Source organism: Cornus florida, unplaced genomic scaffold, assembly GCF_030987335.1.
Source record: "Cornus florida cultivar Cherokee Brave unplaced genomic scaffold, ASM3098733v1 CherokeeBrave_3.0.0_Hap2_Chr11, whole genome shotgun sequence".
NCBI lineage: Eukaryota > Viridiplantae > Streptophyta > Magnoliopsida > Cornales > Cornaceae > Cornus > Cornus florida.
In genome coordinates, this window is record NW_026775581.1 from 127834969 (window position 1) to 127860682 (window position 25714).

Sequence of the window (25714 nt, forward strand, 5' to 3'; positions counted from 1 at the left end):
ACTCAGTGTTTTTTTATTTCTATTTTTGTTTACAAAATGTTTTAAATAATTCAATTTTTAACAAAATGTATTTATTTGTTCAATTTAAAAAATGTAAGATTTTTTTAAACACCAGATAATATTTGCACATTGTGTAGGTAACAAATTAATCCTAAATAGATAAGATTAAAATATAAATATAAATCAAACTCACGTCAAATTGTGCTCTATTTTATGTTTTGAAAACTGATCAACTATGCATATGAATTTGTACAAAAATTCAAGTTCTGTTATGAACGATATTGTGAATATGGGTTGTTTATTTGAATAAAAAAAATTAAAAAAGGAAAAAAAATTGTACAGAAATTATATTGGTACGGTAAATAGCAGCAGTATATGCTTTTTTCCAAGCATCGTCAGGTTTCACATACTAATTAGTCAATTACCATGTGTATATTGCTGACCAAACTTGGTTGTTGGACTTTTTTTGTTTTTTTCTGTCTCTTTTCAGCAACTTAGTTGTTAAGCTTATATTACATGAATATTATATGATAAACCCAATTACTGCATTGTAGTAGACGCGTGCAAAACACTCTCAAAAGATTAATCTCACATAGTGGACTTATTGGAACAGTACAAAGCTTCTTAGTTTTGCTGATGTTCTGTTCATTTGTCAGTTTACTTGCACTTTTTACTTCTCTCTTTTTGGGTGTGGTGTTGAGCTCACAGTCACGCAGTGATGACTCTCTCGACATCTGTGATTGATAGCTGTATAGTATAAAATTATAACTATATATATATATATATATATATATATATATTGGTAGTAAATGGTTGGTCTCAGATTTCTCAGAGTGGTGAGTCCAAAGAAGTAATGGACCATTTTGGTTAACACCGACACTACCAGACTACCAGTAAATCACCAAATTCCCTCTCTGTAATCTTGTCTAGATTGCCACAATTCTGATTCTGCTTTTGAGTTTGCCACAACCCAGAAAGAGATAGAGAGAGAAATTTTGTATATATATCTATCTAAGTGAAGAAGCATAGTAGAGAGAGAGAGAGAGTTCAATCATGGAAACCAACTCAGTTTCCAAATGGGTGTTCTTGTTCAGCTTTGTACTGTATTTGGGTTCTCAGATGATCCATTGCAGTGTGACCTATGATAGCAAGGCCATTGTCATCAATGGGCAAAGAAGAATCCTCATCTCTGGCTCCATACATTACCCCAGAAGCACCCCTGATGTACTAATTTTCTTTCCCCTTTTATTGATTCTCTCTTAAATTTTCTTGAGAAAGTATTGTGTGTGTGTGTGTGTGTTTTCTGGGCTATTACTGACTCTGTCATTTTGGATGAAATGAAAACTATTTTAGATGTGGGAAGATCTCATACAGCAAGCTAAAGAAGGGGGTCTTGATGTCATTGAAACCTATGTTTTCTGGAATGTCCATGAGCCTTCTCCTGGCAATGTACTTTACTTTCTCCAATTTTCTCTTTAATTCTGTTTTTCTCTGTTTTCTTTTCTTATTTTCTCTTATTATTATTATTATTATTATATATATATATTTGTTTTGGTTTCAGTATAATTTTGAAGGGAGATATGATCTAGTTAGGTTCATAAAGACTGTGCAGAAAGCGGGGCTCTATGCTCATCTTCGCATTGGGCCTTATGTTTGTGCAGAATGGAATTTTGGGTACACACCACTGTTTTTTCTAGATCTATTTCTCTGTTATCTTCTTTTCCAAATTAAAAAAGGTTGAACTCTATGGGATTGCTTTTAATTATTAATGAATTTATTTAATTTCTGTGCAGAGGGTTTCCTGTTTGGTTGAAGTATGTTCCAGGAATCAGCTTCAGGACAGACAATGAGCCTTTCAAGGTCTCAATTCCCACTTTTTTCTACCGTATTTTAATCTCAATTTTTTTTGGGGGAAATTTATGAAAAAAATATTATCAATGTAACAGCAGAAACACCCTGATTTGCATTTACAAGCATGGAATTGATTATGAACCAATTTAGTATTTCTAATTTCTTTTGTTGATCCGTGTTTTGTTATACCATTCATGGTGCTGCAGAATGCCATGCAAGGGTTTACCCAAAAAATTGTCAATTTAATGAAGAGTGAAAATCTGTTTGAGTCCCAGGGTGGCCCCATCATCCTCTCTCAGGTATGAGTTTTGGGTCATTGCCATTTCAATGTTTACTCTTCAATGCAATCCTCCATTTTTCAGCTTTCAATTTATGCAATTCTTACATCTTGAGGATATATATATATATATATACACACACACACAAACTAAATTTTGATTTTTGACTAATTCAAACAATTACAGTGAGATAATAAAAAACAAAAATAAAAAAGGAGGAGAACTCCGAAAAAAATTCACACAGCCATACTGGTTGTGAATTCCATGGAATTAACTTATTGTATGAACTATGAATTGACTTTGTTTATGCAGATTGAGAACGAGTATGGGCCGCAAGGTAAGGCACTTGGAGCTGCTGGTCATGACTACATGACTTGGGCTGCAAAAATGGCTGTTGGACTAGGCACAGGGGTCCCTTGGGTGATGTGCAAAGAAGAAGATGCCCCAGATCCTGTGGTGAGCTCTTTTTTAGATTGCCTTGCTGCTGTTGAAGTCTCATTATTATGTTTGATAAACATTTTTTATGGTGCGAGTCGGTCCTTGTGTTGTCATCATTTGGCCTTGCTGCTGTTGAAGTTCACTGCATTAAAATTTATACTTATGTGTAACTAGCAAATCATCTTAAAATTTTATATCAGGGAGAGAAACACAATAGAAAATTGATAGATAAACCTTAGTTTGAAACACATTAAGCTCTGTTTGTTTGAATGTAAAATATTTTTCAGAAAATATTTTTTTATTTTTTGGTGTTTGGTTGTTGTAAAATATTTATGAAGAAAAAAATATTAAAATTTAACAAAAATAACTTATCCATCAATTTTTGGCAAGTTAATTTTCATGCCCTGCCCGATGGACTCAACCTCAACCTCGATGTAGATTTTGTCAAATATCGAAAAAATAAAAATAAAAGAATATTTTACCTAAAAAAGAAAAATATTTTTCAAAACAAATATTTTACGTTGAAACAAACGGAGCCGAAGTCATATTTAGTTCCATGTATCATTCTCACCTTTTGAGATAAAATCATCTTGAAATATTTTTGCTGGGTCACTGACAGATAAACACGTGCAACGGCTTCTACTGTGATACTTTCTCTCCTAATAGACCTTACAAACCAACCATTTGGACAGAGGCTTGGAGTGGCTGGTATCGTATTTTAGCTTTTCTGTGCACTCAAATTTTCAGTGAGGAAAAAAAATATTCACTCATTTAATTCTGTTTTTAATTGGATTGTGAAGGTTTACGGAGTTTGGTGGCCCAAATCACCAGAGACCAGTTCAGGATTTGGCATTTGCGGTTGCTCGATTCATACAAAAGGGAGGATCATTTGTTAATTACTACATGGTTGGTTTTCTTGTACACTTGTGCTCAGAGTACTACAAATACCATGTTAAATTATTTAAGTAAAGAGGATTTCCATCTGCATGTGAAACAGTACCATGGAGGGACGAATTTCGGACGCTCTGCTGGCGGCCCTTTCATCACTACCAGCTATGACTATGATGCTCCACTTGATGAATATGGTGAGAATGAAACTAGTGTTTTTAATTTTTTTTTTTAACAAAAAAAAAAATAGAAAAAAAATTGAAGTGGTTATATTCTTGAGTGATCCAAAGCGCATTAAGTGTGTCAGTCTTCGTTCAGATATTCATGTCATTTTTATAAGTGGGGATGTTAAAATTGCATACAACTTGAACTGCAGAGGTAATAATTTAATTCTGAAAGTGCTAGTGCACAATGAGAATTACTTGTCACTCATCAACAAGCCACATGCCTGAACTGCGGATATAGCTAATCGCTTCCTTGCATTAACTTGATAGGTTTGATCAGGCAACCAAAATATGGTCATTTAAAGGAGCTTCATAAGGCTATTAAGCTATGTGAGCGAGCTTTAGTTTCAGCAGATCCCACTGTCACTTCTATGGGGAGCCTTCAACAGGTTTTAAACTCTCCTCTGATTCTGGCAGTCATACACTTTGTGACTTTTCTCTGAATATTTGGCATTTTCCAGGCTCATGTGTTTTCATCAGAATCTGGAGATTGTGCAGCTTTCCTCTCAAACTATAATACCAAGTCTGCTGTAAGAATAATGTTTAACAACATGCACTACAACTTGCCTCCTTGGTCCATTAGCATCCTTCCCGACTGCAGAAATGTAGTCTTCAATACTGCAAAAGTAAGTCAATCGCTACAAACTAATGGATTTTAGTGTTAATTCTTGTTACACTAAACTTCCTGACTTTCTGATGTGATAATTAATCGTCGTACCTCCATTACAGGTTGGAGTACAAACGTCCCAAATGGAAATGCTTCCAAGCAATGCTGATATGTTCTCATGGGAGACTTATAATGAAGATATCTCTTCTCTGGATGACAGCGCAACATTCAATTCTCATGGTCTCTTGGAGCAGATAAATGTCACTAGGGATACTAGTGATTATCTTTGGTACAAAACTAGGTAAGACCGACACTGAATAGTTTTTTTCCCCTTCAAAGTGATTGAAGTTTATGGATATAAAGAAGTAAACAGTGTGTTTCTATGTTTCTTGTTGCTGGAGAAAAAAAAGTAAAAAAAATAAATAAATAAAGAAAGGAAAAAGGATATCACCACTGATAAGTATTTATCTTAAAATGTGTATACCCATTGATATGCAGGAACTTATTCTTGTCTTACATTTTCTGTTATTTTCATCCAATCTCTTACCAGAACGGAGCAACTACAATTTAGTGTATCAGTAACGGAGAAAAAAAAGTGTAAATAGAAGCAGTTATAAGAAAAATCTATCAGGAGGATGTTATACAGCATAATATAAATTATTGAGCTGTTTCAAACTATGGATTTGAATACATAAACTCGGGTTTATCATACATAACTTTGAACTGCCTTGCATAGTAAGACTTCTGACCATCAATGTGCTCACAGTGTTGATATTGGTTCATCTGAATCCTTCTTGCACGGTGGCGAACTCCCAACTCTCATAGTGCAGTCAACAGGCCATGCTCTGCATGTATTCATAAATGGACAGCTTTCAGGTGCATTGTCAAAAGACTTCTTTTGAGAATCTGTGACTAGTCATGGGTCCATTCTAGCTGAATTGCAAATGAAAAATTAATCTGTTTTTAGGTTCTGCCTTTGGGTCGAGGGAGAATCGGAGATTCGCATTTAAAGGAAAGGTGAATTTACAAGCTGGAACAAACAGAATCGCACTGCTGAGTGTCGCTGTTGGATTGCCAGTTAGTTCCCTTTCCCACTTTTATATGTTTCAATGCTTCCACATTCTAATCATCTCCAGTAAAACAGGAAGCAAGTACAAAAAAACATTATCTTTACTACTTAATTAGCTCCTTGAATTTTTTATCACATATGGTAACTGGAGTATCTGAGTTCATCGAAAGTAGAATGTGCTTTGCACTACACCTGAGGATTATTGGGCCAGATCATTTGACTGTTGTCTTAGGGATGGTTTAGCAAACCAATCAAGAATGGACCAGGTCCACTAGGAGAAGGGTTGACGATCCTTCACTGGCTAATCTCATGATAAAACCAAGTATAATCTTTATTGACTGAATTCTGCAAGCCTTTTGACTCTAGGAGACAGCATGGACTTAAAATTTATTGTGGAGTAGTTGCTCTTAGTTATTACCATGTGCTGAGGCTAGTCTTACAAACATATAATTCAAGTGGTCCACTGGTCTGAGATTTTTTGAATAGGCTATGGTAGTATCATTCAAGTCATCTGTGCATAATAAAAGTGTTCTACTTTTAGTTAGATTACTTCTCTGATCTATTGTTCTGTTTTATTGTTGAAGAATGTTGGGGGACATTTTGAGACTTGGAACACCGGAGTCTTAGGTCCAGTTGCACTGCACGGACTTGACCAGGGGAAATGGGACTTATCCTGGCAAAAATGGACTTATCAGGTGGTTAATTTCCATCTCTCTACCTCTCGATAATTTCAAAGAAGTTTTGTCTCATTGGTGCCTCTTCAAACAGGTTGGGCTGAAAGGAGAGGCCATGAATCTTGTCTCTCCAAATGGTATTTCGTCTGTTGACTGGATGCAGGGTTCTCTGATCGCTCAAAAACAACAGCCACTGACATGGCATAAGGTAGAATAAAATCACACACACTCAGAATTTTTTATATCATTAAATTACAGGGAAACATGGCAAAGGCAAAAAGAAAAAAGAAAAAAAAAATACTAATAAAAGAATAAGCAATTTCAGTCCTTAATAGAAGTGAGAGCCATTGGCTTTTTTAATTTGAAGTTCATGTTGAAACTTTGCAGGCTTATTTCAATGCACCTGATGGAGACGAGCCATTGGCTTTGGACATGAGCAGTATGGGGAAAGGTCAAGTATGGATTAATGGTGAAAGTATCGGAAGATATTGGCTTGCATATGCTTCTGGTAATTGCAATGGGTGCGGTTATTCCGGGACATTTCGGCCTCCAAAGTGTCAAGTTGGCTGTGGCCAACCAACCCAGCGATGGTAAGCCCTCCTCAGATGGAAAGCTTTTTACAATACCATAGAATTTCGGAATGGAGATACATAATGACGTTGTGGTTGGTACACAGCATTAAGAAACCAAATGATTCAATAATAGTCACTAAAACAATAAAGTTTTCAGGTATCATGTTCCTCGGTCTTGGTTAAAGCCGACGCAAAATCTGTTGGTGCTTTTTGAAGAACTTGGAGGGGATCCCACAAAAATTTCTCTCGTGAAGAGATCAGTAACCAGTGTCTGTGCAGATGTCACTGAATATCACCCAAATATTAAGAATTGGCATATTGAAAGCTATGGAAAAGCAGAAGAGTTCCACAGACCCAAAGTTCACCTGCGGTGTGGTCCAGGCCAATCCATTTCTTCCATCAAATTTGCAAGCTTCGGAACTCCTTTGGGAACCTGTGGGAGTTTCCAGCAAGGAACATGCCATGCTGCTACTTCGTATGCCATCTTAGAGAAGGTACTTATGGTGCTCCTCTATGTTTTAATGACTACAAGAACATTTAATCTTTTTTTTCATCTTTATTTATGTTCTATTTTATTTACATTTTTCATTATGTTCCACAGAAATGCATTGGGCAGCAGAGATGCGCGGTGACCATTTCAAATAGTAACTTTGGGCAAGACCCTTGTCCCAATGTATTAAAGCGTTTATCAGTTGAAGCCGTTTGTGCCCCTATCGGTTCTACAACCCTTCAGCCCAATTCAAGGGGTTGAAAAGATGGACTAATGGCAGTGCACAAATGTTGCAACTAGTGACTTTAACTATACGTGCCGGAAAAAAGTAAAAGCAATGAAATGAGAATAAAGGGAAAGTATAGGTGAAGTTTGTTAGTCCTTTGGTGAATGCCATTGTTTTTCTGGAGAGAAGATTCTGCCAAGGGTGTATGGTATTTAGAGGTAGGTAGATTTAATTTAAGAGGGGTTAAAGAGCCTCCATAGAAATAGTTGTTTTTAAGATAGTGAAGTTTGTAGATTCTTGGAGCTCTGCATTGTGAGCTCCTTGATGGATGTCAAACCCTGGTGCCCATCCTTTTAACCTGAAATGGGTGCTAGGAAAGGCATGGTCTCTGTTGTTGAGTAGTTGGTGTGATTTGTTAGTTTGTTTGTAAAATTGGGGGAAATCAAACCCTGTTTAGGTTCATGGTAGGAGTGGATCCTAGTGTGACCTTTCTTTGCTTTGTATGCAGTTCTTGGCGATAATTTAAAGGAACTTGAGTGTTGTCAATTTGAGTTCCTAAGTACTTTTTTTACTTTTCTTTAAAGGAGAACATGCTAACATTTATCTTTAGTAGTATCTTGGAGAGACACCAGTTTCAAGTGTTGGCACATGGACTTGTAAATGAAGTTACAATTCTTTTAGGAAGACAACTGTGAATAGGCAGGACTCAATGAAGGGCAAAATATTCCTCCTTGATCACAAGATTAGTCCTAGCATTCTGAATAGCCCAGTGAATAGAAAATACTTTCAAACAATAGCCCAAGATCTTGGACTGTTTGGATGGGGAAAAGGTTTTCATCCACCAGGAAAATCCAGGAAGTAAAGTGATGGCAACAACTAAAAGCACAACTGATCTCATTTATCACACAACAAAACAAAAAAAAAAAAAAAAAAAAAAAACTGATCTCAAAAGTGGCACGCATAATTTGAAATTTTGTTTTTTTAAAAAAGTAAAATTAAATGTTGCCAGATGCCCATAAAAAATATCAAAATTGCAACAATTGCGTCATCCCTACATCATGAATCAGGCAATGCATAAAAGGATTTACATAAAAAGAAAACAGCACAAAGGGTGAAAGACTGAATTAGAAGTACTTATGATCTTATATAATAAGAAATTCACTAAGATCCAATATTTAACAGACATAAAAAAAAAAAAAAACAAAGAGAGGTCCAAATTAAAAGATATAATAAGGTCCACAAACTCCTGAAAGGCAAAATGAGAAATCAGGAGGCTGAGGCAGTAGTTATGTGCTTGGCAACAGTCTGCTGCAGCTCTTCTTTCTTCGCTCCCACAACCTTATCCACAATCTTCCCTTCTTTCAGGAACATGAAAGTTGGCATTGCCTCCACAGCCCAGTCGGTAGCAACAGACTGCAACAAGAAAATCAACCACGAACATTTTTAGAGAGTTTAATCGAAGTTGTCATACATTATTATTGCAAGAATTTTTGTGGCAGTAGTTACTTGGGCAGAAGAAAAAAATGTATGTGTCTTGTAACTTTTTTACCTTCAATTCATCCACATCAATCTTAACAAAGATAACATCAGGAAGTTTCTTAGCCAACTCGGCCAGGAATGGTGAAATGAAACGGCATGGTCCGCACCATGAAGCAGTGAAATCAACCACCATCTGCATCAGCAACGAGGATAACAAATGCTGTCAGTGATCTCTGAAAACTCCATATATGAGTTTGCACAATGAGGATCATTCACAGCTTCTCAGGGCCCCCAAAACATCAATGTATTCTCATCATAAACATAAAATAACTGATAGCTAATTTGATTTCAATATCACACAGTTACTTCAGTATTTTTATGTATTTCTGTTGTTACTTGGTGCATAACTGTTCAAGTGACTGTTTCATGCTTGGACCAGTCGGTTCAGTTAGGCTAAGTGGTAGATGCTTCTATATACATTCCATATTTCAAATTTTGAAGAAAAAAGTAAAATCTTTACACTGATCCAGGAGGCGAGTGATCGTTAAGTCTGCATATTGAGATAAGTCCTATGAATGTCTAATGTGAGAATGAATGAATTCTCCTAACAGTTGCAAAGGAATTTCAGAGACCATTTGGGAATTGGAATTTCAGATAGTCAAGATTATCAGAAACCAACGCAAATAATAATTTACACGGCAAAAAAAATGTTGTAGGGGTTAAATTATTAAAAATAGTTCAGATTGTCAATTAAGTAGTACCTGATATATCAATATTGCATAATCCACATCTCATTATTGTCATTCTTGGGCTACACAATTTTCTTGACAAAGATCAGTACTTGAAAGACATACCACATTAAGAAACTGAGAACTGGTGTAACACAAAACATGTAGGGAGAACCACTTAAATTGCCTGCTGTTAGAGTTTCTTAATATCTCCTTTCCTTGCTTGGCGGTCACCCATTATGTACCATTTTTGTAACATAAACAGCAAAGAGTTCACACAACACAAGATAAACAGCGACTCCTGTATGAATATATATATATATATATTCAAAGGTGTCCCGTATGAAATAATTGATACAAGGAATCCATATATCATTGTCAATTTATATATCCTTTTAGATAAAGAGGGACTTTAAAGCAATGGGAACTAATATAAATCACTAAGGTTGAAAGAACCACAATCTTTTTAATTTTTTTATAAGTAATTGAAGAAACCACAATCATATGCTTAAATAAGAAACAAAATTAGTGTGGCTCACCTCACCAGGGGAAAAAAAAATACTGGAAAAAATTATTGCAGCTCATCAATTCACGAAGGAGCCAAAAACATGCTTAATTCAACTAAAAATATGTTGCTGGGGTTTGTACCACAACTAATAATTAGCATACTAAGAGATTTCAGATCAATCTTATATTAATTGACTGCCTCCATTATGTTGTAGCTAGCATATACCAATAATTTTGGTTTTGGATCTCCCAAATCATTCCAGCAGAGGATCTGGAGCCATTTTTTTTCTGATCCTTCGATAAGAAAATTCATTCTCTTCATAAAAAATAGGTCTTTTAGGTAATATTTAGCTTACCAGTGAAGTCTTTAGATAGTAGTATACTAGAGACAACGAGTTGAATTTACCCTTCATTTGATCTGGGGAATATAGTATAGCACAAGCGCCCATGGATTTAATGTGAAATAAAAATACAGAACATGACATACCCAAAAATATCTCTAGTATGTTACCATCAATTTTTTTTAGTAGTATTTTTTTTTTTTCGGAAATTTTTATTTTCTATTTAAGAAGTTTTAAACGTTAAATTTTTTTTTTTTTTTAACAAGTAATAATCAAGTCGAATAGTGATATAGCCTAGAAAAAATATTTAAATCCGACCAAAGAACATAACATTGGTCACGAAGCTCTGATCCCAATCTAAACTATGACCTATCTTTTTGGTAAGCATCCTAAATTATGACTTCGTCTTCCATACTTTTTTGACTAAATAAGTATCTCATCAATAGAAGTAGGAAAATGATTCTCAATTTGAAAAAGTAAATCAACCAATTAACACGAAAAAAATATAACTAATGGAGATGACATAATATGGGAGCTATATAAATATGTCTATTTCGGTTTTCGAAAAGAGTAACGCATAGGAGTATCATGATATTGTCATTCATACTAACTCCAACCATCAAAACTAAGACCATCTATGAAATCTTATATAACATTTCCATTCCAACAGATTGAACACCAAAATTTAGGTGAATCAAACCGATCTAATAGCCCGCACAGGCAGCTCAGGTAAGGTTTTGGGAGTTTCCCTTGTGTCTCTGGTTCGGGTGCACGGTGTTTGCAAAATATCAGAGTCCAAAGTGACTAGCAGGTCTTGTTTATATATATATATATATATAAACCAACCCCAATGTTCAATTATCAATACAGGGTCATAGTAAACAATTGAAACAGAAATCCATAAACAAACAATGACAACCACAACATAACAATTAAGCAAATTAAAACACCTATCAAATATAAATATGATATATATATATATATATCTAATCAGGTAATCCCATGCAAAAATTAATGTAACCCATAATTCAAAACCATAAAGTATGACTAAATCCAAAACATTAACCAAAAAAACAAATGAATTCAAAGAAAAAAAAAAAAAAAAAAAAAGGATTATTACCAAAAAAAAAATAATAATAATAATAAATTAAGAAAAGTACCTTAAAAATAATGTACCCAAAAAAAACAAAAAATAAAAAGTACCAATTTCTTTGATGCGTTGGCCTTCTGGAGATGTTCGTTCCATGCATCGATAGTGTGGCAACTGATCACATGCCCCTCCTCTGCCATTTTTTACTTTGCTTCTCTCTCTCTCTCTCTCTCTCTCTCCAAAGATAACACAACAGATTAATCACACAAGAAACGTCTCTTTCTCTCTCAAGCCTTAATATAGGAATTAAACACGGTGAATTCTCTTGAAAGAGACGTCAAAATGTGATTTAATTAGGAAGATGCCGCGTCATAAGAGAATGTACGAAGATTTCAGTGCAACGCAGATGAACAAACGACAGCTGTCAGCATTTTTAGTGGATAAATGATTCTGTGAGAGCAGTCCCATGCTAAAAGTTATAGACCTTTCACTGTAGCCCGTTGGATCAGGCTGCTTATTGACATCTGATTTTTATCAACCGCAAATATATAGACCTTTCACTGTAGCCCGTTGGATCAGGCTGCTTATTGACATCTGATTTTTATCAACCGCAAATATATAGCGTGACTGTCATATTGTTGTATGCTTTTTCATTTGGATTGTATTCAGAGTTAGAGTAACGCTATATAAGAGTCCGCAAATAACTGAAGAAGATTTCTTAAATAAATTAATTAGATAAATTATTTATTAATTAGACCAAGAGACCTCATCTCTGGTATTTATTATTTTATAAAGTTTTTTTTTTTTAATTTTATAATGTGTGATGAGACAGCAAAAGTGCAAATTTTATTAATGGTATTAATGGCTAAGATTGGGTTTGGAATTATTTACCCAAAAATAATAAAGGCTTGGGATTAGCATTGATTTAAAAAATCTTCAAATTTTTTTTTGGATTAGCACTCCACTTTTCTATGTTTGTACTCCAATCTTAAATGGAATGACAATTATAATCTTTAACTCCATAAATAAATGATTATTACTTTTTTTTATGATACATTTGTCCTTTCAAATTTTCTCTCCTTATCTTAATCTTTGAATAATATTTTGTTTCCAGGACTGAAAAAAAAATATTATGTTGAATAAATTATTTCTTTTGACGGACCAAAAATAAAAAATTTAATCATTATCAAGATTAAAAATAAAATAAAAAGTACGAAAAAAGAGTTTTAAAATATAAATGTATATCTATTGAATAAATTATCCCTTTTGATAATACCCAAATATATGTATAATTGAATAAATTATTTCTTTTGATGGAATCATAAAAAATCTCACACAAAAATAAATAATAAAAAATTTTAAAATTACCTCTTTTAACGGTACTAAAAAAAAAGTCAAACTTTGTTGAATAAATTATTTGTTTTGATTGTACCAAAGAAAATTTACCAATAAATTATCTTTTTGACTGCCAACAATAAAATTATTAGTATGGTATACATTATCTTCTTTCAGAGTACCTCTAAAAAGAAAAAGAACAAAAAAAATAAAAAAAGTATAAAAAAAATTTTAATTGTATAAAAGGTAGTTATGACATTATAAAATAACGCATGATTTTTTTAGGGAGCACTCTATTTTTGTACAATTACACTTCATTTTTTTATTTTATTTTAAAGGAAATGACAAAAAAGCCTTTAAATTCATTAATACATCATCTCTCATTTTGTAATACCACATCTACCCCTTTTCGCTATAAATGTTTTATTCTTGCCTTATTTACTTTCTTTACGTTTTTTTTTTTTTTTTTCTTTTTTCACAAAATTCATAGTCTTTTAATTTTATTGTCAGGATAATTAGAACTTCCTTTATCAACAAGTATAACATAAAATTAAATATTCAAATAAATTCTAAATTAATTTTTAAAAATCACATCAAGGAAAAAAAAAATTAAACTAAACTCAAAGCATAAAATAAAAAATTAAAAAAATGCCATGCCCATCACCATCCAAATTAATTCTTAAAAATCACATTAGGAAAAAAAAAATCTAAACATAAACTCAAAGCATAAAACAGAAAAGAAAAATAAAATAAAAAACAAATTACCATTCCCATCACAATTATCATCAAAGGAGTTTAATAGTTCATGAAATTTTAATAGTTATTCAATATTTTTTTATTCTAAAAAGACCAATTACATTGTTCTTAACTTTTTTATTTTTTCATTTGTGAAATATTTCATTATTACCTATAAAGATCAATATCAAACCTTAATGAGAGAAATACTAGAAAGTTAATACAAAAAAATATAAAGAGTTTAAAAAAGCATGTCATTTCCTTTAAGATTGGAGGGCAATAGTATAAAAGTGGAGTGAGATCCCTTTTTTTATACAAACTAAAAGAAATTTATATCCATATTTTAGAAAATGTCTAGCACTTTTAATAACAAATTTGAATTCATGTTTTGTCCAATTTATAGTGAATCCATGTGAAATGATTTCCATCATTCCCTATGCAATGGACGTTCAATAATAAGGAGGAGATAGTAAGTCATTAATAATAATAATAATAATAATAAATAAATAAATAAATAAACCTTAAATTGACTAATATTAATTTTCTTGTTGTGCTCATTTACGTAGAATTGATACATCGAAATTGAAATTGGACAAAAAATATTTTAAAATTTAAACAAAACTACTTCTAACTTCAATTTTAAGTCACCAATTTCATGCAACCAAATTAGCTGTTTCGGAGCACGAAGCTAGCAGTTTAGATTTGAAATTGAAAAATATTAGTTAAAACTTAAAAAAACGCAAGATTTTGACCCATTGGTCCCATCTACTATAGAAATGCTTAAATTCCATGCTACTTCATTGTTAAATTTCCATCGTAAATTATGCATCCGAATCAAATTCATTCCACCTTTTTGCCTCTTGATTCTCTTATTCACATTCTTTTACTTTCAAGCAACTTCTTAGAAACTGCATTTCACATGCAATGGCGTCCACACTTCCTTATCCTCCAAAAATAGTCATGCTCAACTTTATAATTGAATCACCTCCAATTTAATGCATAGACATCAACCAAAGATAGGTATGGAATAATAGCGTCTGTCATGCATAAAGTTAACTTGTTCTGCGAAAGAATAAACCAATAAAAATTGCTATGCAAACTAGTAATACATTCATACATACACACACACACATATATATATACACATAAAGATGATGACAATGATGATGAAATAAATTTGCAGATGAATAAAAAGGAATGATATTCATTAACATGTTCATTCTAAACTATCCAAAAGATGCCACAAGCAGGTAATCTCAGGTATATCGCATATGAGATCCACAAATTTTTGTTAACTACAAATCATAAGAAACAAATAATGTAAAGACTACAACTGGATCAAATTCCTGAAACAATAAGTACCAAGTAGAAACCAACCCACAAGAAGGAAAGTGAAGAACGCCACGAAAGTTAGGAAGGTCCATCCTCCGAAGGTGAGTCCCAGACCAAACACAATGACAAATGGCAAGTATGATCGTACCATAGATGCTTTACTCACCCACTTTCCCTTGAGGAAAATCAAGATTGCAAGGTTCACAACATTCCACCCACCAGCCTGAAAGTCCATCCTGTTCAGATTGTTCGCTACAAACGAGTGGCAATTGCAAGTAAAAAGGTTGTAAGCCCTGTGCTGGAATTCCTGCGTGCTCTTACATAGTGCATCATCCCAAGTTAACGTGTCGCTTCCAGATTCTTCCTGATTGAATTCCTCTTCACTTTTGTATGCAGCTGGATAAGGAGAAATGCAGCACTGTAGACCAGAATTTAGGGAAGCACAAAATATATTAGTAATGGGAATGCATTAACAGCTGAACAACTAACCAATGACATGTATGTCAAAGGTTGGCCCGAGAGACCTAAAGTGATAGATCAAGGGGATTAAGAGTTATTCTATTATCTGCCTGAAAATGGGAAAAGCTGAATAACTAGGTCAATGGGTACAGCTCTTTAAACAACTAGGCCAATGGGTACAGCTCTTACACATTTAGCCTTTAGGTATTAGAATCATCATAACAGTCGATTAAAATTCATCAACACAAATAAAAATTAAAGGGCAGAGGATCCCTCTGCCATCTCACATAAGCAGCAATACACAGTTTCATCAGTTGCCTGTTGCAAGCAGACCGGTGAAACAACAATTGTAAAAAAGGTGTTGCACAATCTATATTCCTCAAACCAGAAGTGAGCATCCAGGTATACCTTTTCTTTGTTTATTTGGATGTAGCGGGTCACTGCCCCAAATGCAAAGTTGTCTACACACACAAAATTAGGACCTGCAAAGTCCAGGATTACTCCATCTTCCCTGCATATCCCAATGTGGCCAATAAAAGGAATCAGCCATGATATAACAGGAAGTGGAGTCCACACGATGCAGCAGGGAAACCGGGCTCTTCTTGGATCGATTTGCATAGTTTGTGGTACAATGTGTTCAATCAACAGGTGGTGATCAGGGTCAGCATTTGGGTCCATTGCCAAAGCTGTAAAAAACTGAATTGCCTCAACCACAATTTGCATTTAGAAATCGTAGTTGATTACAAATATACATATATGCATATGCTGTGCATGACCATTTTCCAAAGTACATAAAAGGGAGAAAAGTGCCGCATATACAGTTTAATGAATCAAACTGTAAGTTATTAGCATCATGTCTTGAATCAGTTTACTGATATCTGTTTAAAGTGTATCCTGTGGTAATGTAAATGCCCCTCCTTTAAGTACTTAAATAGTTCCTTAATGGAGCCAGTCAGCTTGTCACAAAAGGTAAATAGACACCAACAATACACTTGATTTGTCATCCATTGGTTTACCAATTTCATATTGCCATCTGATTAAAGAGATCACATTCCTGTGTTAATGAACTCTGTCATTCAGGGTGGAAAAAAACTCCGTCATTCTCACAAGGTACCCATGTCAACACAGGATACATGTCCAACACGCGAATCCAAATCAAACATGTCTGACGGAACTCGGAAGAAGAATAAAAAACCAAAATTTGATAGGGGAGAAAAGCTTCTTAATTCTTACATGGAGAGATGATTAAATCTCTTTCCTTAACCACTTCCATTTCATTTAAAATTTAATGTGGCATATCCTTAAATAACAACAATACCAGACATTACAATACTGGCTAATGCATAATATATTTAAATGTGTTGGACATGTATAAGTACCTGTACCCAAACTTTCAACATATATCAGGTCAACACTTCATGTGTTGAACTTTTGGATGAGGGAGGTTGAAACTTATACTCACACCCACACTATACACGCATCTACCTATGTAACATGGTTATAGACTAAATTTGCTTCTGCACTACTTCTGAAGCAGGGAATGCAGAGAAGCCCAAATAAAAACTATTAATTTCCTTGATGATTAATATATTTTTTCCAAGTCTTTGACATTTGGTGTTCTAGCTAAAGATCCAACTGAAAATTAACACAAAATCGATTCAGTCTAAATGCCTGAATCCTTTATGCTCTTACATGAGACCAATCATCAATAACATAGAAATGAAAGATAGTTCTAGACTGGGCCTTTCACATGGATGACTCTGTATTAGGTTACAAATATTTAATGGAAACTTCATATTGTACTCATTATAACATTCCTTCTCAAAGCAATAATCCCCTTTCTTTACATTCAACCAGATTAATGAGAAAAACTGAGGCTCTACCAAAATGTTAAGGTTTTTGTTCTTGAATGCTCAATGCTTCATAGGAAGGTTCACAATAATTAGGTGCTTCAAAACCAGGAGGCCAAATGAAGACCTTTCTGTTTGATCTTTCAGCTCTTACATAAGGAAACCAATCATAAATGGCATAAGATCTGCGTCAGGTTTTCAACTAGTATGATAGAAACTTCATATTATACTTGTTATCACATCTTGCTCACATTATGATGCTTGAAGAAATATATTTTCGGCTGAAGCTAAGGCTAAAGAGCTCCCCTTTCTTTTTATTCAAGCAGATTTATCTGGAAGACTAAGGCACTTGCATTTTCAATGACTCATAAGAAGGTTAGGAGGCCGAATAAATCCTTTAGGCCAAGTACATGTTCTCTTTGCTAAAGAAGTAGCGAGAACTCTAGCTAACTCTTTGTGTGTTGAACAAATTCTTATGTGTTGTGGCAAACACTTTTGAACTTGGTGGTATTTAGTTTGGTTAACTTGGTGAAGAAGCATTCCCTCTTAGAGATGATAATCGTTATGGTAGAGTTCTCTTAGTGACTCCTCTTTGGGTCTATGCTAAGGAAAAATGTAAACAGGTTTGAATACAATAAAGAGAGATGGGGTTGTGGTTAATTCTTCTTGACCATATAAAACGACGAGCCTGATATATACTAGGCAGATAGAAATAGAAAGAGAGTCGAACACAAGCCAGGATGGTAATCTGAGTCAGGGGTTGTGGTTAATTCTTCTCAACAATTGCAAATGCATTTTCCTCAAATATTTTCATTTCTGCAATATTAATGAAGACACACATATATATAGTAACCTAGTCTGAAATGCCCTCAATTTGTTCTCCGGTTAACAGAAATACCAGTTTTTCTCTTCCACACCCAAAAAAAAAAAAAAAAAAAACAATTTTTGAGCCGCTATGAGTTGAGGTGAAATGGTAAAGAGGCACTCTAGAAGTTCAATTTATTCATATAATATGAATCGTGAGTCTCTCTCTGTGTGTATGTGGGTTTGTCTGGAGACATAGTCTCACCATGAAATTAACCATTTTTCAAGATGAAAAATAGCGAGACTTAAAGATGTCTGAGATAAACATATGTATATTTGTGCGCGCATATATGTGTGTGTTTGTGAAGAATGAATAGCTTGGCAATACATTATAGATAAACCTTTATCATACACCGTTCTCCATTGATCCAAAAATTACAGCAATAATGAGATAATTCAATATCGCAAAAACCCGATTGCAAGAGAGAGAGTACCTGACGACGGCGAAAAATCTAAATCCAAACACGGACTAATCTGAGTCTGAGTAAGCCCATATTCAGATTTGAGAGGTCTGTTTCTTATACGAGTAAACTTAAGCGGAAAAGCAACGCTAAGTTGCAGCCATAAATTTCGGCTTGGTAGCCGAGGATGCGGCCCTTCCGATTATTGTATCATGAGCCAAGACGACCTAGTAAGCAGAACAAGTTTCGGCTTCTTCAGTCGGGCCGAATATGGACATTAAAGCATTACTCTAAAGAGCAGTGTTATTTGGCTCGGCTAGAAAAACCGATTTAATATCGACTCCTCCAGATGTCAGGTAACTTAGCTATGTAAACAAAGAAAGGAACCCTAAAAAAAAAAAAATTAAATAAAAAAGACAAAAAAAAGAGATCACATTTGAGTTGAAATGTCATGATTTCATGTCTAGTCTTGATATTCTTAGAAATTCTTGTCCACATTAAATATATATGATCCATTTTATTTGGTATCAAAATTAGATTTATTTTTGATTCGTTATTATACCAAACTTTCTCGAAAAGTTTTTGGGTCTGTTCAAAGTTCGAGTTAAAAAATATATTGTTAAATTTAGGGGTGCACAAAAATTCGGTGAAATCAAAAAAACAAACCAAATCGAACCGGATCGAACAGTTTGGTTTGGTTTGCTAGTGGTTTGATTTGGTCACGATTCCAAATTTGTGGAACGGTAAAAATACGATTTGATCATGACGGTTAAGTTATATGTATATATATAGATATAAAAGTTAAATTATACATATAATATAATCCTATAGTGCAAATCACTTAGAAGTTTATAATACTATAAATCCTACAATCCACTTTTAAATCTCATGGATCTTATCAATTTATCATATGATTAAAAATCTCATATTTCAAAATAGAGATCTCGCCTAATCTAATTTCTCTTTTGCTTTCTCATAATCTATCTCACTGTCATGACCACCTTTCTCACTCTCAAGCAGCCTAGCTTATTCGGTTTTGAAATATGAATATTTCTGTAACAGAAAAAAATATATATAGAAAGAGGAACTGCGGAACCAAATCGAAATGAATGGATGTTTCACGGTTTGGTTCGGTTCATTTAGTCAAATGATTTGGTTTGATTCCAGATTTTATAAAACCGTTAAAAATAGTTTGTTTTCAAAAAATTCTCAAATCTGTTCAAATTGAACTGTGTACACCCCTAATTAAATTAGTCTCATACAAGTAAGATATTGATTTTACTTATTCAATGTAAATATTTACATCAGCAAGATTAACTGGTGTCATTAGCCATGGAAGGTTAGATTCGTTTTATTCTAGGAAAAATTTATTAATATCTAAGATCTAGTTAGTTCTCAGATGCGTTTTATTGGATAAGTTTATAAGTGACACAGTAAAGATAAGAGGATTGTGCATTTTTGATAACTAATAACGTGACTCACTCACAATTAATAGGCATGAATCAACAAGTTTGCTACAATATAGCGGCTCATCTATATGGTCCAGTTCTGAAATTAAAGACAATTTATTTATTTATTTTTGGTAATCAAATTAAATGTTATGAATTTCAAATAATAATAATAATAAATAAATAAATAAATAAAAGTACTGAAAGGGCATGGTCAAAATCATTGTCCTCTCAATTCTAGAGAACAAATCTAGGTGTGTTGCTGTGTTTCCCCACACACACACACACACACACACATTAAGAATATTCCTTGGCTTATTCTATCTGATAACAGAATTTAAACTTAGGGAACATAGATGTTTAGCTTTTACAAAGTCCCACAAAGTATCAAACTGTTATGATCAGTATCACAACAGAAACCAGCAAAATCTCAAATTCCTCATCTATTGGTCACTTATAAATTAGAAACTTACAACAACTTGAAACTGTCACTACTCCCTCTTACTGCTGCTATACCTACATTTATTGAAGCTTTAGTACTAATATTGGCTTCAATGTGGCTCATAAAAACATTTCTTCTGTTGTTTCACATTGCCAGGGTGTGCAATGGAGGTCTCACAAGTAGCTATGTCAGAACATCCGAACCGTCCGTCGACATTCCGGTCAACAACTTCCCTCCACCTTCAGGCTACAATGCACCCGAGCAGGTATATTACAATGGTCGCAAAAGACTGCGTATAACTAACCCTCCCCATACCCTGTTATAGCGGGAGTCTCGTGCACTAAACTAGCCTTTTTTAATGTAGTCTTTTTTATCCAATATTACTTGCTTGCAAAATGTATAGATTTCTTGATTTCAAAATTTATGTTGATTGCATAGATTTTTATGGTTGTGATTAATGCTAAATTATTTGTGTACATTATATATATATATATATATATATATATATATATATTATATGCAGGTTCACATAACACAAGGAGATCACATTGGGCGGAGTGTGATCATTTCATGGGTGACACCTTTAATGCAACACCCGAATGTGGTGACATACTGGGAAGCAGAGGGGAAGCACAATCACAAGCAGGAGGCTGGTTCTATAGTCACCTCTTACAGATACTACAATTATAGTTCCGGCTACATTCACCATGCTACTATTAAAAGATTAAAGGTATGTTAATAAATTCATTAATTCGTTGTATTATTTTTCATCCTATACATAATATGTATTGATGTTTCATGGCTAAATTAAGTGGGACCGAGAAGTCTGTTTTCGCTGCATTTGCAATTTGAAATGAATCTCTATGCTCGCTCGAAGTACCTACTTAGACTTGAGTCCATGATTATGTTATGCATAGGATCAGCAAATATATGAATTAGTTTTGATATTATCATATACATTTTTTTTTTTATATATATATAATCATTTAAACTCCAATTTTACTGGTATATATTGATCTGTAATGAAATTTTGTGAAGTGGTGAGAATGCTCTTTGACTAAAAAAGCGCAAAATAGAACCTAGAATAGCTCCGTTTGCACCATAATTTTGCCAAGTACAGCAATATAGGAACGGATTTTAGTGATTGAAGACCATAGAGTCCCTTTTCATTGGCTGTAGCCAGTAAAATACTGATGGTTTCATGTTATATGTTATGATTAATTATTCTAATTTTACTTAAAGATTGGGAAAAAAACTGTTGAAATTAGTTAAATTATCTTCATTTTCTGTGTCAGAGAACTTAAGGGTTCAATAAAAGTATTCATAAAATTCCTAACTGGAAATATACCATCAAACCATGTTTTGCTTATCCGAAAAAACTTTAGTAATTGGGTAGTCTACTGCCAGGCATGGCCTCTCGGCAATGCTACTCTAACAATGCTAAATCAGGTTTAACAACAGTTACAATATCCATTCTCAATTGCAAGCCAATCTTGATTAATGGAAATCAATCAACACTTGCGAACTCATTTTTGGTCTTGATATGCAGTATGACACTCGATACTTTTATGAGCTTGGGACTGACAATGCTACTCGTAGATTCTCCTTCACAACTCCTCCCAAAGTAGGACCTGATGTTCCCTATACCTTTGGAGTTATGGGTCAGTTCTTCTGAACCAATTTATAATTTTTATTATTATTATTATAATTTTTTTTCGCTGTTTAGTCACTCCATTGTATATATGCTGTGTGATGTAGCATATTTCTCTCTATGCAGGTGATTTGGGACAAACATATGACTCGTATCAGACACTGGAGCATTATGTGTCGAACCCAAAGGGTCAAGCTGTGCTGTTTGTAGGCGATCTTTCTTATGCAGATGATCACCCCTTCCATGACAATGTGAAGTGGGATACATGGGGGCGTTTCGTTGAGAAGAGCACTGCATATCAGCCGTGGATCTGGACTGCCGGCAATCATGAAATCGATTTTGCTCCTGAGATTGTAAGACTTGAACCAAACTTGATGGTTCTGTCTCATTAAATATGTGGCAGTTGGTTTGGCCATAACCCACTTGGTGGCCTAGGCCATATCATTTTATTAGCTTAATCAAATAAATTCAATCTGGTTCTCTGATGACTCAAAAATGACTCGCATAATCCATGTTGCTTATTAAGTACTTGAACCATTTCCAACTTCACTCGAGAACTGAGACCACTCTGTATCAAGTTCCATTGAGTCACAAAGAAGCAATTAACATCGCACATTTACTGCATTATCTATATCAAATTCAATTCATTGATAGTGCTAAATCTTAAGCAACATAAAATTTTGCTTGTATTGTTGATCGGATCTAACTTTGTTTTCTCACAGGATGAAAACGTTCCTTTCAAACCATATATGCACCGGTACCATGTACCATACAGGGCTTCCCAGAGTACATCCCCACTTTGGTATTCTATTAAGCGTGCATCAGCGTATATCATTGTCCTTTCTTCTTACTCAGCCTATGGTAAGAACCATACCTTCATTGCTTTTATTATCCATAATACATCAATATATCATTTGCTCCATTATTTATTTGGTCACATTGGAACAAAGAGGGCCTTATAGAGCTATGAGAAGGGCTTACAATACTTTCTTCTATTTCTTTAGGGAAATATACTCCTCAATACGAGTGGCTTAAAAAAGAGTTGCCAAAGGTTAACAGAGCTGAGACTCCATGGCTCATTGTTCTTCTTCACTCTCCGTGGTATAATAGTAACAACTACCATTATATGGAAGGCGAAAGCATGAGAGTGATGTTCGAGCCCTGGTTTGTTGAGAATAGAGTTGATATTGTGTTTGCTGGTCATGTTCACGCCTATGAGAGATCAGTAAGTTCCCATCTTGACATAAAATCTCATTTTTCATGGTTACATTGTTCATTGTTTGCTATCAATAATTCCTAGCGTGGCTGCTTTTGTTCTTTTGATCCACTAAGAAAGTCGATGATGTGTGCTATAACTAATGAACATGGATTGTTATGATGTGAAATACAATCTTAGGTTAGGTTTGGAACCATGTTTGGAGATCAATCATATCTAATTAACGAACATGAGAATGAGTTTTAAGTGGCAAATTTGAGCGGTGTGTTCATACTTGACCTCTACAGCAGCCCTCTCATATTTCATGGTTACATTGCTACTATCAATCATATCTAAACTCAAATGCTGTTGAGATTTGAATTTCGAAATATTTAAATTTTTTAAAGCACTCTGTTATACATATTTGTTGCAGGAGAGGATATCAAATGTGAAGTACAACATAACAGATGGACTGAGCACTCCAGTTAAGGACCCTTCTGCTCCGGTATACATAACAATTGGCGATGGTGGAAACATTGAGGGCATTGCTGATTGGTAAGACTCTTGAATCCCTTCTGAAACTAAAGGAAGTTGGTCATAACAAAAACAACCATTATGAGATATGAATCAACATTTCTTAATGCAGCTTCACAGATCCACAACCTAGTTACTCTGCATATCGCGAAGCAAGCTTTGGGCATTCCCTTCTTGAAATTAAAAACCGGACTCATGCTTACTATACTTGGCACCGTAATCAAAACAGTGAAGCTGTTGCTGCGGATTCTATTTGGTTTTATAATAGGTACTGGTATCCACACGAAGAAGGCTACTCCAACAACGAAGGGGTTTAGAAGTTTTGCATTCTTGTGGTTGTTTCTTTCTTTTGTTTTTGGCAGGTAGTTTTGGTTGCTGTTCCTTTTTTACACATAGAATTCAATGACACCTTGAATGTCCAGTAGGAGAGCATCAATAAAAATAGAACTCCTTGTGTCATTAATTCTCATATTAAGAAACAATCTCAGCATTGCCGACATCCTCCATTACAGGCTCAAAACTAATTGAGCATTTTAAGTAAGATGAAAAGGAAGAAGATGACCCTGTTTATTTTGTTATGTTTTTTTCTTTTTTTTTTTTGGAATTTATTATGCTGATTTTATCATTAGTCAAACATTGTATTGGTTCAATCTTAATATGCATTTTCTCTTCTTATTAGCTTTGCTTGTATTTAGAACCAAATGTTTTGAAACAATAACAGAAATGTTTTATTATGTTGGGTTCTGAGTTTGATTTTCTTATCCATTTCCTTATTACTATATTTTTTCCCCACTTTTTAACTTCATTTTAAACTATCATATTGAAGTTTCCACCGTTTTTGTTTAGGATCATCATCACACTCTAATGTTTGTTGTCACAACAAACTTTGTTATCGTAAGAAATTTTTTTTTTTCTTTTCTTCAGACCATATTCAGCCTCATTTTCACAAATGAGCTCAAGCATTAACATTTTAGTAGCTTGGTCTTACAGTAAAGCTCAATTAGGCTTCAATGTGTTTATATGGTATGTGACTTGAGTTGGTGCAATTGTATTACCTCACGCATTATGACAGCTGAAAATGTACTGTATGGTTTAAATTTGATTATTATATTATATAATTTTAAAAGAATGGGTAAATGTATAGAAGACTCATAAAAAAATGGTTAAAAATTGTACAAAATAGTTATACACGTATATTATATTATATAATTTTAAAAGAAGGGTAAAATTATAGAAGAAGACTTGTAAAAAAAAGGTTAAAAATTATAGGTCATACAAGATGGTAATAAATGTATCTCCACCCAGTGATGAATCAGGAATTTTGTTGATGGGGACTATTGAATAAAATGAATTTAAATATAATTTTTTGTAGATAAAATAATAATCTTAAGAACCTAATTACTTAACAACAGTATTTTTTAAGTATGTTTTAGATAAAAAAAAATAGTGGGGGCCAAAAGAATATGTTATGAGATAAGGATAGAAAAATAAATGACAAGAAAAATAAAATAGCACACGTACAAACGAGACAAGAATTTAGGTGATTCGGCTGTGCTTACATCTACGGGAAGAACACAGATCAATATTCATAGACAGATCAATATTTCACTATGAAAATCAAGATATACAAGACCAAATGGCTCACACTCAAAAAAATCTAATTACACCCAAGACTCTCACAAACTTTGCTTTGTTTTATATTAAGCAAAACACACCCAAATTTTGGATGCTTCAAAACAAGGCTATTTATAGCCAATAATGGGTTACCAAACAATACTGCTAATCAAGACTACTTGGTGCCCACGAATTCTTAGTGACCAAGAATAATGTTTGCTGAATACATATACTTGGAGGACAAGTTGAATTGTTTCATAGGTGATGTTGTGGTGCCGATGAAAAGGGTGATAAAATTGAGTGACAAAAGTCAATAATATATAATAAAGTATTTTAAAAAATTGAGTGGGGTAGTTCTTAATTTGTAACAAAATAACCCTAGTACTGTAATA

The 25714-nt window shown here is 33.9% G+C and overlaps 4 protein-coding genes across 5 annotated transcripts; 2 read left to right on the forward strand and 2 right to left on the reverse strand.

The window, feature by feature from the left end:
* Positions 1–678: 678 nt before the first annotated feature.
* LOC132285925 (beta-galactosidase 3-like) lies at positions 679–7863 on the forward strand. Its single transcript, XM_059788162.1, has 19 exons — positions 679–1224; positions 1354–1449; positions 1562–1674; positions 1794–1860; positions 2058–2150; positions 2442–2585; positions 3187–3275; positions 3368–3473; positions 3565–3652; positions 3950–4068; positions 4141–4305; positions 4409–4587; positions 5053–5162; positions 5254–5363; positions 5940–6050; positions 6124–6237; positions 6417–6619; positions 6759–7095; positions 7203–7863. Exons 1-19 carry the CDS (start codon positions 1054–1056, stop codon positions 7350–7352), a joined length of 2565 nt encoding a protein of 854 aa, XP_059644145.1. The 5' UTR covers positions 679–1053; the 3' UTR covers positions 7353–7863.
* Positions 7864–8429: 566 nt separating this feature from the next.
* Positions 8430–11733, reverse strand: LOC132285927 (thioredoxin H1). Its single transcript, XM_059788163.1, has 3 exons — positions 11576–11733; positions 8867–8989; positions 8430–8730 (listed from the first exon to the last, which is right to left on the reverse strand). The coding sequence occupies exons 1-3, from the start codon at positions 11660–11662 to the stop codon at positions 8584–8586; spliced, it is 357 nt and encodes a 118-aa protein (XP_059644146.1). The 5' UTR covers positions 11663–11733; the 3' UTR covers positions 8430–8583.
* A 2951-nt stretch (positions 11734–14684) lies between these two features.
* On the reverse strand, positions 14685–18631 carry LOC132284628 (protein RTE1-HOMOLOG). Of its 2 annotated transcripts, none has more exons than XM_059786746.1 (3): positions 18472–18631; positions 15732–16019; positions 14685–15282 (listed from the first exon to the last, which is right to left on the reverse strand). In XM_059786746.1, the coding sequence occupies exons 2-3, from the start codon at positions 15999–16001 to the stop codon at positions 14860–14862; spliced, it is 693 nt and encodes a 230-aa protein (XP_059642729.1). In that variant the 5' UTR covers positions 16002–16019; positions 18472–18631; the 3' UTR covers positions 14685–14859. The 2 variants fall into 2 exon arrangements, with proteins under 2 accessions (XP_059642729.1, XP_059642728.1); XM_059786745.1 differs by having other exon boundaries at positions 15732–16009; positions 18472–18628.
* A 1465-nt stretch (positions 18632–20096) lies between these two features.
* Positions 20097–24025, forward strand: LOC132282104 (purple acid phosphatase 5). Its single transcript, XM_059783730.1, has 9 exons — positions 20097–20140; positions 20485–20593; positions 20852–21058; positions 21878–21989; positions 22106–22332; positions 22702–22840; positions 22984–23204; positions 23608–23729; positions 23821–24025. Exons 1-9 carry the CDS (start codon positions 20097–20099, stop codon positions 24023–24025), a joined length of 1386 nt encoding a protein of 461 aa, XP_059639713.1.
* The last annotated feature ends 1689 nt before the right edge of the window (positions 24026–25714 follow it).

Excerpts from the sequence above, each read along its gene's own strand:
- LOC132285925 (XM_059788162.1), top strand. The coding sequence starts at position 1,054 with ATGGAAACCAACTCAGTTTCCAAATGGGTGTTCTTGTTCAGCTTTGTA. Across the intron at positions 5,364-5,939 it reads GTGTCGCTGTTGGATTGCCA|AATGTTGGGGGACATTTTGA; the intron begins GTTAGTTCCCTT and ends TTATTGTTGAAG. Across the intron at positions 6,051-6,123 it reads GGCAAAAATGGACTTATCAG|GTTGGGCTGAAAGGAGAGGC; the intron begins GTGGTTAATTTC and ends CTCTTCAAACAG.
- LOC132285927 (XM_059788163.1), bottom strand. The coding sequence starts at position 11,662 with ATGGCAGAGGAGGGGCATGTGATCAGTTGCCACACTATCGATGCATGG. Across the intron at positions 8,990-11,575 it reads CCAACGCATCAAAGAAATTG|ATGGTGGTTGATTTCACTGC; the intron begins GTACTTTTTATT and ends TTGCTGATGCAG. Across the intron at positions 8,731-8,866 it reads TTGATGTGGATGAATTGAAG|TCTGTTGCTACCGACTGGGC; the intron begins GTAAAAAAGTTA and ends TTCTTGTTGCAG.
- LOC132284628 (XM_059786746.1), bottom strand. The coding sequence starts at position 16,001 with ATGGACCCAAATGCTGACCCTGATCACCACCTGTTGATTGAACACATT. Across the intron at positions 15,283-15,731 it reads TCCAAATAAACAAAGAAAAG|TGCTGCATTTCTCCTTATCC; the intron begins GTATACCTGGAT and ends TCTGGTCTACAG.
- LOC132282104 (XM_059783730.1), top strand. The coding sequence starts at position 20,097 with ATGGTCAAAATCATTGTCCTCTCAATTCTAGAGAACAAATCTAG. Across the intron at positions 22,841-22,983 it reads TTCTTCTTACTCAGCCTATG|GGAAATATACTCCTCAATAC; the intron begins GTAAGAACCATA and ends CTATTTCTTTAG. Across the intron at positions 23,730-23,820 it reads ATTGAGGGCATTGCTGATTG|CTTCACAGATCCACAACCTA; the intron begins GTAAGACTCTTG and ends TTCTTAATGCAG.